Here is a 13688-nt window from a genome sequence, read left to right as displayed (position 1 = left end):
GGTTTTCAGTTACTGAGCAAACTCTAACGGAGGTTTATAGTACGATTATATACACTTTTCAAAACTGTGCTCTTCTTGTCCTCTGGGTTTTTGATTGCCCAGCATTGCGTACAGGTACCGAAAAGTAACTGTACCCAATTACATGTTAGCAAGCATACATTTGAAAGTAATGATTAAATTCGTGGATAACAATGATCACCGTTTAGATGATTACTGTTTGTTTTTTAGATGCTCCTATCCGTATACACCATTAAATAGCATAAGAGAATAAGAGTTAAATTTAATTTTGAATAAAAAATAATCGCCGGAGAAATCATAATTTGTAATATGGAAGATGTAAAAAAATGTTATCTTTTTTATTCTCTATTTATTTTTGTCAAATGCTTTGCATCGGTCTATTCTGTTTTCCATGAATTTCCGCATGTTGATGTAAATTATATTTAAATGTACAACGAAATTTATATTTTAATTTTGTTATATTTTAAACCTTCAGCTTTTTATATATTTTTACCAACAAGTCCAAAAGACGTGGTGAATTTTCTTGTAATTTCGGAATGCTCCGGGGGTATCTAAAATGTGCTAAATATTACTTATTTTTGAAGTTGTCGTTACAAGAAATACTATTTTAGAAACTAGATTGAATTATCTTTGATATATTTGGATTTGAAAAAAAATATTGATCTTTCTAAACAATATTTTTTTAATATCAAACATGAAAATGTTAACAAAAAAACTTACGAGGACATTTTGACTATTAAAATATATTCCTTTTGTGTAGGTAATTAGTAATAAAAAATCATTTTAATTTTTATGCAGTTTATACAATAAAAAAATATAAATAATTTTTTACTTTCAACTGTCAATGAAAAAATGACGCCAATTCGTAATCATGCACTGTGACAATTTTTTTAAATTTTATCCATGTAATAATGTATAAATATTTGATATAAACTGTGAAGAATTATTATTTATCTTTCCAATGACTGACGAATCCCATATCTACGCATTATAGAAAAAAATACTTTTATAATGTATTGACGCTCCGGTCAGATCTGTCCTTTAGAGGCTAAAATGGAATATCATGTTTGTGGCTAGTAATGTCCTTCCGCGGCCTGAAGGGTTAAGGTGAAATGTTGGCTAAAATTAATTCAGGTTTTATTAGGGTTTAGAAACTTTTTTTTCAAAAGAAATATAATTTTTTTATTGCGGTTGGCCTATCTTTTTGCAATTTTCTATTATTATTAATTGACTCCGGACTTTTTCTAGGCTCTTTAATCGAGAAGCCGAGAATTCAACCTAACCTTGACTGAATTCAAGCACGATGGATAGGGGGTAGGGTGGTCGTTGATTTTGTTATTAATATTTATGTTTCCTTTCTTGCAGGGGGTGCTAGGGTTTCCTTACCAGCATTATGCTTATCAGGATATCATGGAGTCTGATACTCGGCATGGTCACACTCCCTTTTATTATCATTGGTAAGTTAAAACTAATTATCTTATTTTTAGTAGGGACATTCACCAAAAAGCAACAATCCATTACAAGAAAATGTTAATAACGAAAAAAAAAATTGTCTTATTTATCTAATCTTTGTGCATTATAGTCAAAATTCAATATATTTTTCCTGTATTTCTCCTTAATCTCTGCGTCAACCGTAAATTTTTTACTTTCACTTAAGCCCCACATACAATTTATAACAAGCAATTTATAACAAGTTTCTCGTTAACTCCTTAAGTTTTTAAGTTCAAAAAAGAGTTATTTTTAAGATAATATTTATACAATTGTTACGCCGAAACTTTAATTATATGAAATTCCCTCGATAGAAAAAAATCGCAAAGTAAGCTCCCAAAATTATTTAAAACACGTTTTCTTCTGCTATTTAATATTTTATAGGCATGGAAAAAATCACAGTGTCTTTAAATACATCTAAATTATTTTTCGTAAGATTTTTGCTCTAATTCAAACGAGTTGTGTTTTATTAAATATTTTCACAATTTTCGCTTAATTATTACCGTTTTTTAATATTAGCGCGCTCCCTCTAACATTCGTATTTACATATCTCCCTTTCACACCAACTTTAAACGCCTACTACGGAGCCTTAAAATCCAGAAAGAGCTAGATACAATTTGAGGTCTAGCATTATACATTTCATTTAGTATTATTTTGATCTGATAGAGAGTGGGTGTTCGCAGTTCATGGGTCGAATTTAAACACCCAATTGAATCGTCATTGTCCAGAAGGAGGTTAATGTATCGAGCGGTGGCGTGATACAAATAATAATTATTTACGAAACCGATTAGATACATATTTATGTTCATCTGCTTGAACGCCGGACGGACAAACGCGTTGTTTCAACAATCTCTATTTTTATTGTTTATTTATTATTAACGTTATAAAAAAATATTTAGCGATGTAAAAAAATCTTCATAGGTACATAACTATATTTTATTATAAATATTTAAAAAAAAAACAGGTCACCGGGCCAGACTGATCGCAGAGCCGCTTGTCGTTTTCCACAGTTTTCCCGTATATTTTCACTCGAGCCATCCGAAGGCGTGCAAACTTTCGCGTGCGTTCGGGAACGTTCTCCAAGTTCGCTCGTTCGCGTGCAAATGACCGGGTAACGTGCTCTGTAACAGCGTTTTCTATCTCAGTCGATTGCCGACTAATCACTATTATTCTCGTAATCTTTTCATATGACAATTAATTTTACTGTGATCTTTGAAGCGATGCACTGGGAGAGCGATTATTATGGTTGCAACGTCATGTTTTTTGTTGGTATTCGAAGAATGCTTGTTCTGTAACATCAAAGAATTATTACCTTCACGTGATAAACGGTTATTTTATTTATTTATTTAACGCCCAGAGGTCTTTTACATGTAGGTGGTACAATTTTAATGACAGTTTTGAAACATAAGAAAGAAATAATAAAAATAAAATTATATTGAAAAATAATATTTGCAAGAAACAAAATTAAAAATAACAAGAACATAAATTAAAAAATACATCGATTTGACTGGTTTACAAAAATATAACTTCCATATCATCAATTCGTTTTCACATTAGCACATTTAAAAAAGATTAAGTATGTATCTAAACATTTAGTATCTGCCCATATAATGAGGGGGTGTTGTAGGAGATTTTCTAAGAAAAAAATAATCCGGTATCCTGGGTGAAGAGGGGGGAAAGGAAGGGGTGGGGTCCAATACAGAAATAACCGATTTCTCAGATAAATAACTTTTAAAACTATATTTAGTCATTTCGTCATTTCTATATTTACAAGATACTTCGATTGTGATCTCTAGATGCTTGCAATTTAATTCTGGTAGAATCTTGCAATCATTCATAAAGATAGCAGTCAAAAGTCAAAAAATGATATAGTTAAACATGGTAGAATTTGCTCTGTGGTCTCAGATCAATGCCGTTTCTGTCTTTTCTGTTTCACATTTTTCGTTTGAGAGTTGTTAATATTATCTCAAACGATTAAATAAGTCACCAAAAATCTACACACCTAAGCACAAGACAGCAAACACATGCATAAGTACAAAAAATCTTAATTTTATTGTCAATGATAAAAGAAATACGAGGTCACCTTTCTACTAAGTTGTGATTAGAAATATTTAAACAGTGGACAATAATGTTCCAAATTTGCATGAGATAAACGGACGCTGTGGTCGGAATACAATAATATAAACGGTTTCTATTTTTGGTGCAATTATACAAATTAAAAATGGTTTTGTGCAAATTTGCAGCACTAAACATAATATACTCCTTTTCAGAGATATTTATTTTCGACATTAACCGTTATGACGTAAGTAATTAGTCAACTACCAATAGTTTTTTTTAATTCATTGTACCTACTTTACAATTATTATAAACATACTAATTTCGATTGTCGGTGCATGCATGCGTGATGTGAACTATCGTGTAATATTTTAAATTGAGCCGCTATCAATAACAACCCTTACGTAAATGGCGATAAGGTTTAAATTCCCGCTTAACACCATCCGCCTGTTTTGATTTATGCAAGAAAAAAACATTGCCAAAAAGTGCCTTTTATTTTATTTTGTGGATGTTCAGGCATAAATACTTAATTTTTTTCCATCATTTTATAAATAACTTAATTTGCCACATTATACAATAAAATTATAATTGAAAATGGGTTCGTAAGTAGGAGATTTTGAACTTTAAAGCAGTTTTCATATGCCTTATACATTATTTTTTTCTGGGCTTATAAAAAGACTTATCAAAAAAATACTCGATTGTTTCAAAGGCCAAGATGTATTCTACTCGCAGTATTTAATTAAAGCATCTGAAACATTTCTAGGTGACCAAATTTACAAACCAAAAACACATGATTTTGCATTACTACGTATGGCATCGCTTTAATGCGTAAAATTATACAAGTTAAGTTAGTTTTCAAAATAAATATTATTAAATCATATCAGACAAGCTATAAGTAGGTAGGTAAAAATGATTTTATTTTAATAATTAATAATTCTGAATTTCTGAAATTTCTGAAATTCTGTATTTGAAATGCGTGTTTCTTTGGCTTACATTTATGACATATAAATCTGAATAATGATTTTTAAAGTTTACCAACGGTGTTCCTTCGCAAATTCTAGAATTTTAATATAATATTATAGAGATGTGCCGATTATGACTTTCGCCGACTAGCCGACTAGCCGATTAATCGGTTGTAATAAGACCGACTAGTCGGCTAAGCCGATTACGGTTTCGGGGATTTCCGTAACGCGGTTATAAGAAATATGTTTTTTTCATTTTTTTTTGTTTTCATCAAACAGTTCATGTTTCAAATTTTTGGATATATATATATAATATATACATATAGTACTGTGCATCTTGTATATACAATCTTGCTTTAATACATATAACTGAGTTTGTTAATTTAAAAAATCTACTTTTTATTTTAATAATAAGAAATACTTATAAATGTTCATTGAAGAAAAGAAGATATTATGTTGTTTTTTATGTTAATTAGGTTAGGTACTAATTTTGTTCAATAAATGTCATAATTATGTTTTCTTTACAAGCAAGTAATTTTAAAAACTGATTTCCAAAGGAAAGATTGCTTTACATTTTTTAATGTATAAGACTGATTATAAAATAAAAAAATAATATAATCAAGGTTTTTATTTCATGTAGTTCCCCCGCATTCATATTATTGAGAAATACATACAACGTAAGAAGCCGGATAGTCGGCGCTCTTTGCCGATCAGTCGCCGACTAATCGACGACTACAATAGTGGCCGGATAGTCGGCTTTACCGACTAGTCGCCGACTAGTCGGGACATCTCTAATTAATATACCATGATTTTTCATGGATCTTTTTTATATATGTGAGTCGGTACTCACAAAAGTCCCAACTGCTCCCTACCGGCTGGGGAGCCAGTGAGACTACGGAATCCCCAATTGGGGTATGTCGTGAGGATAAAGGTAGTAGGGGAGGGAAGGAGATGGAAGGGGAAGTATTCCATTCCAACGTTTGAATTCTGAATGGTGGTCTCACACCAAGGGGATGCTGGGGGTATCTCCACTCTGGAAAGTGCTTAAATGAATAAATTGTGAAATAACACAAATTAATAAAAAATAATTTACTCCGGATTGCTCTTAGAGAGTATAACCCTTCAACCACGGAGGCTGTCAAGAGATCTGCGCTAGGGTTTTCGCCAGTAATTTAACTAAAATGGGGTGGGTATTTTCCTCAATATTGGCGGGGAAACACACTTTGAAAAGAAAGTCGGTATCGAAACATTGGATTAGGTTGAAAGTAATGTTTGAGTAATAACAAATAATGTGGTGGTATTTGAGAAGATTAAAAAATACAGATAAAATAATGTACAATTATTATTTAAAACCCTATAACAACGATCTGACGTTTGTATTAATTTTTTTCATGCATTGGCCAAAATACTTGACCAAACTGAATAATCATTTATTTTAATCGTAAGGTGTAGCAAATATGTAGTCAGATTTTTAATCTCTTTAAATCTTCTCAAATAACCCCTAAGATTATTTGTGCTACTCTATTTATTTGTGTTTCAAATTATAAAATATCAAGAAATATAAAAAAAATCGATTTCTCACGATTTTAGAGGCAACTTTAGCAATTATTTATGATAATGATTTTAAAGGCATTTATTATAGCTTTTTTTAGGATGTTTAATTTTTCATTTTGTTAACACAGTAAGTAGGTAGGGCAAGCAATTTTTTTAAATAATTACAATTAACTCACAAAAATGTCAAAATTGCTTTAAAAATCGTGCAAAATTGATTCTTTATTAGCATATAGGAAACTAACTAACTAACCATCACGCCGTTTCTTCGCAGGGGTAGGCAGAGAGAACGGACCGCCAAACAACTCGGTCTTGGCACACACTTCTTACCTCATTCACATTCATACTTCGTCTAATACATACTCTTCTATTATTCTGACTCTTGACATGGCACGACTCGAGTATCCGATTTACTTGATCGTGCCATGTCTTCTTCGGGCGTCCCCGACTTCTGCTACCATTCGCATTTGCATCATATATCCTCCTTACACTCCTTTCTTTGCTCAATCGCTCCATATGCCCAAACCATCTAAGCTTCCCTTTCTTAATCTTACTCATTACGCTTACATCAGTCTTTCACTTTTTGCGGATCTCCACATTCCTCACACGGTTTTATCACCCATACGCCTCAGGAATCTCATTTCAACAGCATTCAATCTACTTTCATCCTTTCTCTGCCAGTTCCATGCCTCACTTCCATACATCAGGGTAGGTACCAGAACTCCATTGTGGACTGCTAACTTCGCTTCTTTGGACAATTTTTTATTAGCGCCAACGGCGTTCAGCCCTCCATTAATAGAGTTTTTTTACCTATATATCATTATATCACAAAAAACACATAAAAATAAATAAAATAGTACATATTCATACTAGATACTTTCTATATATTTTTTTTATTAAAACAGTAATTATTCAGTTTGGTTGGGTATTTTGGCTTCAATTCCAAATTTAAATTTCGTATGAAAAAAGCCGTGCAGACGTTCCTCTTAAGAAAAACCAGTAATAAAAACAAATAAATCAGCAAACATCGCTTTGTATACGTACAATAATTAATAAGTCATCACGGAAATTTATTAGGGGCTAGTTGGGTTGTTTGATCAGCCGTCAAGCCGATAAATTACAAATATATATCTCCACTCGAGTGATTTCATTAATATCATTCCTCTAAATATCAATACGGAAACAAATGAACTGTACTGCGGCTTAAGGCGAATGAATCCACATAGATTTCGCCGTTTATCTCATATTTATAGGTTCTATAAATTTGGCACATTATTACAAGCTCAAAATGTCGCTCAACCGTCGCTCAAACGTCGCTCAAAACGTTTTTGCAAACTTGTCATAATATTCCAAAAATCGCTCGAGTGGTAAACATAAATATATAATATACATATAACTATACAGATAAATAAATAACTGTAATTAAAATTTGACCAAACGCTGACAGGCCGAGAACCATTATTTGAAGTTGCATATTATAAGAAAAAGTGAAGGGGAAAAATCTAATCCAACATAACCTAATCTAACTAATTTATTGTACATGGTTCTACCGGCAGAACCCGGTACTACAAAAACGGAGCTCCCCGCAACATCAGTTCGGTTTCTTTTGGGTACCCCATCGTATCTAGAACGTCAAACATGTTGAATGTTAGGTCTGTATCAGTCATTCTGTTTTTAAGTAATACCCTTAATACGGTTTTCCGTATGACCGGTAGCTGAGTTTGTTGCTCCTCCCCAAGCAATGATTCCATATTCTATTATGGATCGACAAGTTTTCAGTTGTTTTTGTTTATTATCTTTAGGAAAATGTTTATTTTTTTCAGGAGTTGATTTGTAATTTGCTTGATATGATGTGTCAAGGGCAATCGCAGATGTCGATGTTTATACATTCGTGTATTTTAATGGTGTTTATTTTGTTTTTTGGTTGTCCCTTGTATAAGTATTTTTGTGTCTAACCATGTTTTCACTCGCGTAATTCCTAATCCCGCTATATTATTTTACCGTGTTCTATTTTGTCACTGTTCTTTGTTAATCAGTTAGGGATTTGAATATGTGTCGCTACGCTACCCCACCCCGCCATTACCTTTTCAGATTGGCTCGTTTTAGCGGGTCAAAATTTTTAATTGTTGAAACTGTGAAACTTGACTAAATTGATAAAAATTGATTGGAATTTATCATTGCGTAAAAAATGTTCTAGGCACCCCACTATGGGGCCCGCTGGCGCCTGAGCCCCGCGCGCTGGTGAGCTGGACCGCGCCCCCCGATCACTGGAGGCCGGCGCCGCCCCCGGCACCCGCCACTGCGCCCGAACCCTTGCTGCAGCCCCACAACCACAACCACACCCTGCCTCCCGTGCCCACGGACGAGGAGGTCATGAACGGCTTGAAGGCGTTGAAGGGCAACTACTCTAGGTGAGGTCATAGACAATACCGGCACATTGTACTAGATCTTTCAGTTGTAAGCTGTGGGCTTAGTTAGAGCCAAGGCTTGAGCTTTGAGCTAAGGTTGAGCTTTAAGCTTTGGACTTTATGCCTTAGGTTTTAAGCCTTTATCTTTGTTGTTTAAGCTTTGTGATTTTTATCTTTGATTTAAGTATTGAGATTTAAGCTTTGAACTCTAAGCTTTAAGCTTCACGCTTTGGGCCTTGTTTTTAAGTTTTGAGCTTTGAACTTTAGTCTTTGAGTTTTAAGCTTTATGCTTTAGGCTTTGATCATCAAGCTTTGAATAATAGCCCTGTACGCGGATGCCAGTTTTTAACAGCCAGTTTTTGAGATTTTTCTCCGGGTTGATGATTTTTGATTGAGGAAAAGAATTGGACTACAAATAATGTTAAGTAGGGTCACATGCTGCCATGTGCAATTGGATCAGTCCACTCCGGGCGTCGACTTGCCAAGGGGCTTATAATACCTAACATCTAATACAGGGTCCTTGAGGTTTTCTTAGTGCCGAGCTCCGTTTGGCTCAGCATCGGCCCTGCAAGCCGCCCGCGGGCCACAGTTTGTGCAGCATCCTGTCACAGACAATAAATACTAGCCTGTTATCTACTATCCCTAATTGTCACGTGTTTGTGTGTTGGGTTTCCCATACTAAAAATCACGGTTCCGGAACAAATTGCTCTCTGCACAATTAGAAACCAATTATTAGCATTGTAATAAATTGTTGTTAACATCCTGCCTAGGTGCCGTTATTATACTCTATAATAATATATAGTTAACTTTCCATGGAAAAAAACACTGGATTGGTTTTATTTACTTCTAGCTGAAGTCCCCGGCGTTTCCCTGGCTTTACGCAGAGTTTTTAGAAATATAATGTAGGCAAAATTTCAACAGTCTCGGAATAAAACTGTTGATTCGTACACAAATCAAATCCATGCCGCCCGCCATGGACACTTCTTGATACGAATAGATATATAGTTAAATAGACAAACTTCTAATTAAATTAAATTTCAAAGTAATGATGATTATATTATTATGTATATTATTATATTATACATGCGCCCTAGGTACCCTCTATATTTTACTTTTAATTTAACGTTAATTTCAGATGTTTTTTTAGTTGTGTTACTAAAAATACCAGAAAATTATAAATCATAACAAGATTTGTGTAAGTAAATTTATAAAAAAGGTGATTCATTACATTTAAATTGTATCATGTTACTGCTGCCACTACCTAGCATTCAGTGGCGGCTGGTGGTCAAAATATGTGGGGGTTCACCGGATTACAACATTAAGTCATAAAATAAATTAAATAAAGGTACATACCTATTTATAAAGAAGTTCTATTCTCTGCTCCTTTTGTTTAGCGAAGACCTCTATCAATGCTTAACACTGATAGTGCGTTCAGTCTGTCCTGGCTCAACGTGTTTAAAAAAGATTTTATTCTTTTTAACGTTGAGAAACATCTTTAGCTTTCAACTGAGGTCATTCCAAAAGTCAATAAATGGTGCACAAAAGTTTTAGTAATTTCACAGTCTCGGGAAAGTCTTCTAATAAACAAGTACTATAAAAAATTTGTAAAATTGATAAAGCGCCGTTAGCTTTTGAAAAATCGTCGCGGGCGTAAATTGCACAGAGTTCACTTTTACTTAACTTTATTTAGGAAGTCATACGTTTTAAGCGTCACATTGAAATCATGTTCTGGGAAATTTGACCTGTATCGATTTTTATTAAATAGCTCATTATGGTGTTTAACTTAGGCATGGTAGCCTGAATCCAATTGCATTCTGATGTCAACTTTTCCTAAAACCTTTTAAGCTCAAAACTTTTTGTAAATGTAAATGACAAGAATTATGTTTTTTGATTTTTTCAGAAAGATGAGTTACATCAGTAACACCGCTGATTGTCCAAACTGAATCAACATCGTAAATTCAACACGTAAAACAAAATAAACTATTCAATTGATCACATGCACAGAGCTACGAAGCTTTGTTATACATTGTTTTGTTAAATGATCGAGTAAACTTCTTCGATCCAGATTTTCACTCTTGTTTTATTATCAGTTCAGGTTTTAGGTGGACCGGCATTTTTTATTATCACTTTGTTTTCAAAACTCGACCTATTGTTCTTAATGTATTCTACATTCAAACTCATTCTTAATTTATACTTTGAACAAACACAAAAGTAATCGTAAATTAGTATAACCTGCAATTGATATACCTTATTAATAATTGATATACAAGATCGATATAACCTGCAATTAAACTTAAAAACTTTCGCAGAGTAAGAAAATTTTTTAATTCAACAGACCGTGCCCGGCAACGGCGAGTACCTACTGACTAAACTGATAATAAGTAATCTGACCATCACTCATCTCTTAATGACAAATTTTATCTTAAATTCTTGTATCGAAGAAGCGAAACATTCGCTGAAAATAGCTGATGGTAAATTGAAACCACGATATCGACAATAACATTAAACATACTCGTTTTAGTTTAACTTTCTACTGAATAAACCGTTCCTTCTGATGTGGTGGTAAAACCCCGAATGCCGTCCATGATATGGTATTATTTGCAAAGAATAGTATGAACTGGTATGTACCCACGCTTTCGACTGTTCCACAGAATATGCGACAAAGCAGTTAAATTTTGGATCGCAATCGAAAACGAACTGCTACGAACATAGGCACAAGTCAAATTCGGTCTGCAAGTTAAGCGCGCTTAATAAGTAGGTACCTTTTGAATGAGATATTATAACCGAACCGAGTTTCGTATTGTGATTAGTCATGTCGGAAATCTTGTTGGTTGTTCGGCGCTCGGGAGCACATATTAGCTGGCCGCCACTGCTAGCATTTACATATAAACTTTACATTTCTTTTTAACTAATTTAAGTTTGTATAACTTAGGAGTAGGCATATTCTTATTCTTATTTTTGTACAACAGATTTATACCGACAAATAATTATTGTATGCATTTACTATTTACTTGCTGTTATAATATGTCAAATGAATATGGTTATATGTATTTTTACTATTACTTTTGTGAACTTACAATCTTCAGAATATTATTTTTTTTATGAACTATGTATGTAAAAGCCCAATGAGCGTATAAATAAATAAGTAAAAAATAAAATAAATATTTACTAAGAATGTCACAATTTGACGAGCTTCGTGAAAAAGCAGTTATATCTTTTACACTTTTAAACCTACTTACAAATCTTTATCTTCATCTGTTGCATCCCTGGTCAGTTTCTTAGAATTTCAAAAAATTACTAAACTAAACCTTTTCAATCCCCCAGAATGCTGGGGATGTGGGGCCACGACGGCGAGCGCGGCACCAACCTGCCGCTGTTCGTAGAGAAGGCACTGAAGCTGTTCAACTTGAAGCAGGTGGCCTACGAGGTGGAGACGTCCGTCATGTCCAAGGTGTCATGCACAGCGTGTAAGGCCGGCGCCGGCTTGCTGCAGCACTACATCCGCACCGGCAAAAGCAAGGAGGAGATCAAGAAGACTATCTACCAGTTCTGCGTCTCACTGAAGATCCAATCCGCTAGGGTGTGCGAGGGCATCACCAAGCTTTTCGGGGTGAGTTAGAATTTCTTCACAAATGAAAACATCTCACTAATGAAATAAATTAACATCTCATGAAAATCTTTGCCCAAGGAAGAAAAATCATTTTGCATACATATTTGGTTTTACGCCCAGCAGGGCTTTTACATGGATTATACAGAGTACACCTAGTGAGCTATCGAAAATTATACACAAAGTTTTTAAAGTATGAAATAACATTAAACTGATTAACTAAATATGAAACAATATATATATATAATAATATAATATCCTCGGCTGGCTAAGTCCTCCATCACAACACAAGCAACATTTTCGGCTTTCTGTGGTGGTAGTAGGAGATTTTCAAACATTGTTGGGTAATTCGTAACCTGGGAATGTTTGTCTTTCTTTTAAAAAAAAAAAAAAAAATAAAAATAAAAAAAAAAATAAAAAAAAATAAATAAATAAAAATATTAGTGAAACATAAAATAAAACAGAAACTAGAACAATACTACATATAAGACAAATCACTAAAACCACATTACTAACGCCACTATAATTTGTAGGATTCATCAAAGTGCTGGCATAGATTACGTTTAATTCTATAAATGGTGTCAGTAAGTACCCCCAAACTTGTTGCCTGCATCCTATTGGTTAGTGAGTGTGTCTGATAGTTGGTTTTGTATGTTTTGCAAAAGAATGTTACATTTTGTCTTGTGTTCCTAGTCGGTACATTGAGTTTAATAGTGGCGAAGATGACAGGACTGTCAATTAAGTTGTTAATGACCTGTGTACTACAACCAGATCTGAATCATGAATGTAAAATGTTTCCCAGGCAAAGTATTTGTGAAAAGCAATTTGTTGGTCGAAAAAAACTTACTCGCAATCTCTATGACTTCTATCCCTTAAAAATTTTTTTTTAAAAAGCATTTTTTCTTTTTAAAATGGAAATTATTAATTCTCATTATAATAATAATAATAGGATGATTTGTATAGCGTCGTTTTTGTGAAAAATCACCTTAAGGGTGTTGTGATGATTGGTCAATGTTTTGTTTTCATTTCACTAATATGCCTCCGCAGCTGATAAAGGTGTAAGCATTTATTTTGTGTCATACAGACAAGAAATTTTCGATTTTATGCATGGAATCTAAATCTACCAGTCTGGAATTTATGATGTTGACTGTTTAGTTTGATGAATTGTGAGAGTGGATTTACAGCTATCAATCAATACCCTTAACTATGTATAAAATAGAAAATAGCAATATAGTTTTTGTTACATATTTTTCAATAGTCCAATGAGAAAAAACAGCTTTAAAAAGCAGGTTAAAGCCAGAAATAAAGCTTGTAAATATAAAAATAAACCTTATTCTAGGGCGAAGTGGTCTACGTACTCAAGCGCATATCTATCGGGCCGGACGAGGTTTGCAGTTTTGTGATTGGTGACGCTTGTGGGGATGTGTACAACCCTTACCACGAGTGGGAGGTGGCCTTCCCCCCCATGCCGAAGCCAGTGGTTAAGGCGGTTGAAGCGCCACAGCCCAGCGCACCCACCTTCAAAGTCCTGCACATCTCAGACACGCATTATGATCCCTACTATGCGGAAGGTGAGTTAAAGTTATGATAGAAATGGTT

At 33.8% G+C, this 13688-nt stretch overlaps 1 protein-coding gene across 3 annotated transcripts in view; it reads left to right on the top strand.

Annotated features, from left to right (window-relative positions):
* The window catches only part of LOC149425273 (sphingomyelin phosphodiesterase), a 65116-nt gene that overhangs the window by 41765 nt on the left and 9663 nt on the right, over window positions 1-13688 (top strand). For all 3 annotated transcript variants that reach the window (XR_016305333.1, XM_089650283.1, XM_089650278.1), the window contains exons 2-5: window positions 1384-1475; window positions 8272-8485; window positions 11807-12092; window positions 13429-13660. Coding sequence is in view for 2 of the 3 variants with exons in the window: in XM_089650283.1 (XP_089506409.1) it covers window positions 1412-1475; window positions 8272-8485; window positions 11807-12092; window positions 13429-13660 (796 nt within the window). In the remaining variant the exon portion in view is untranslated. The remainder of the gene's footprint in view (window positions 1-1383; window positions 1476-8271; window positions 8486-11806; window positions 12093-13428; window positions 13661-13688) is intronic.

The sequence above is a fragment of the Hesperophylax consimilis genome, chromosome 3 (assembly GCF_061612785.1).
Source record: "Hesperophylax consimilis isolate HC1 chromosome 3, BYU_Hcon_1.0, whole genome shotgun sequence".
Lineage (NCBI taxonomy): Eukaryota > Metazoa > Arthropoda > Insecta > Trichoptera > Limnephilidae > Hesperophylax > Hesperophylax consimilis.
This window is presented reverse-complemented; position numbering and strand designations above follow the sequence as displayed.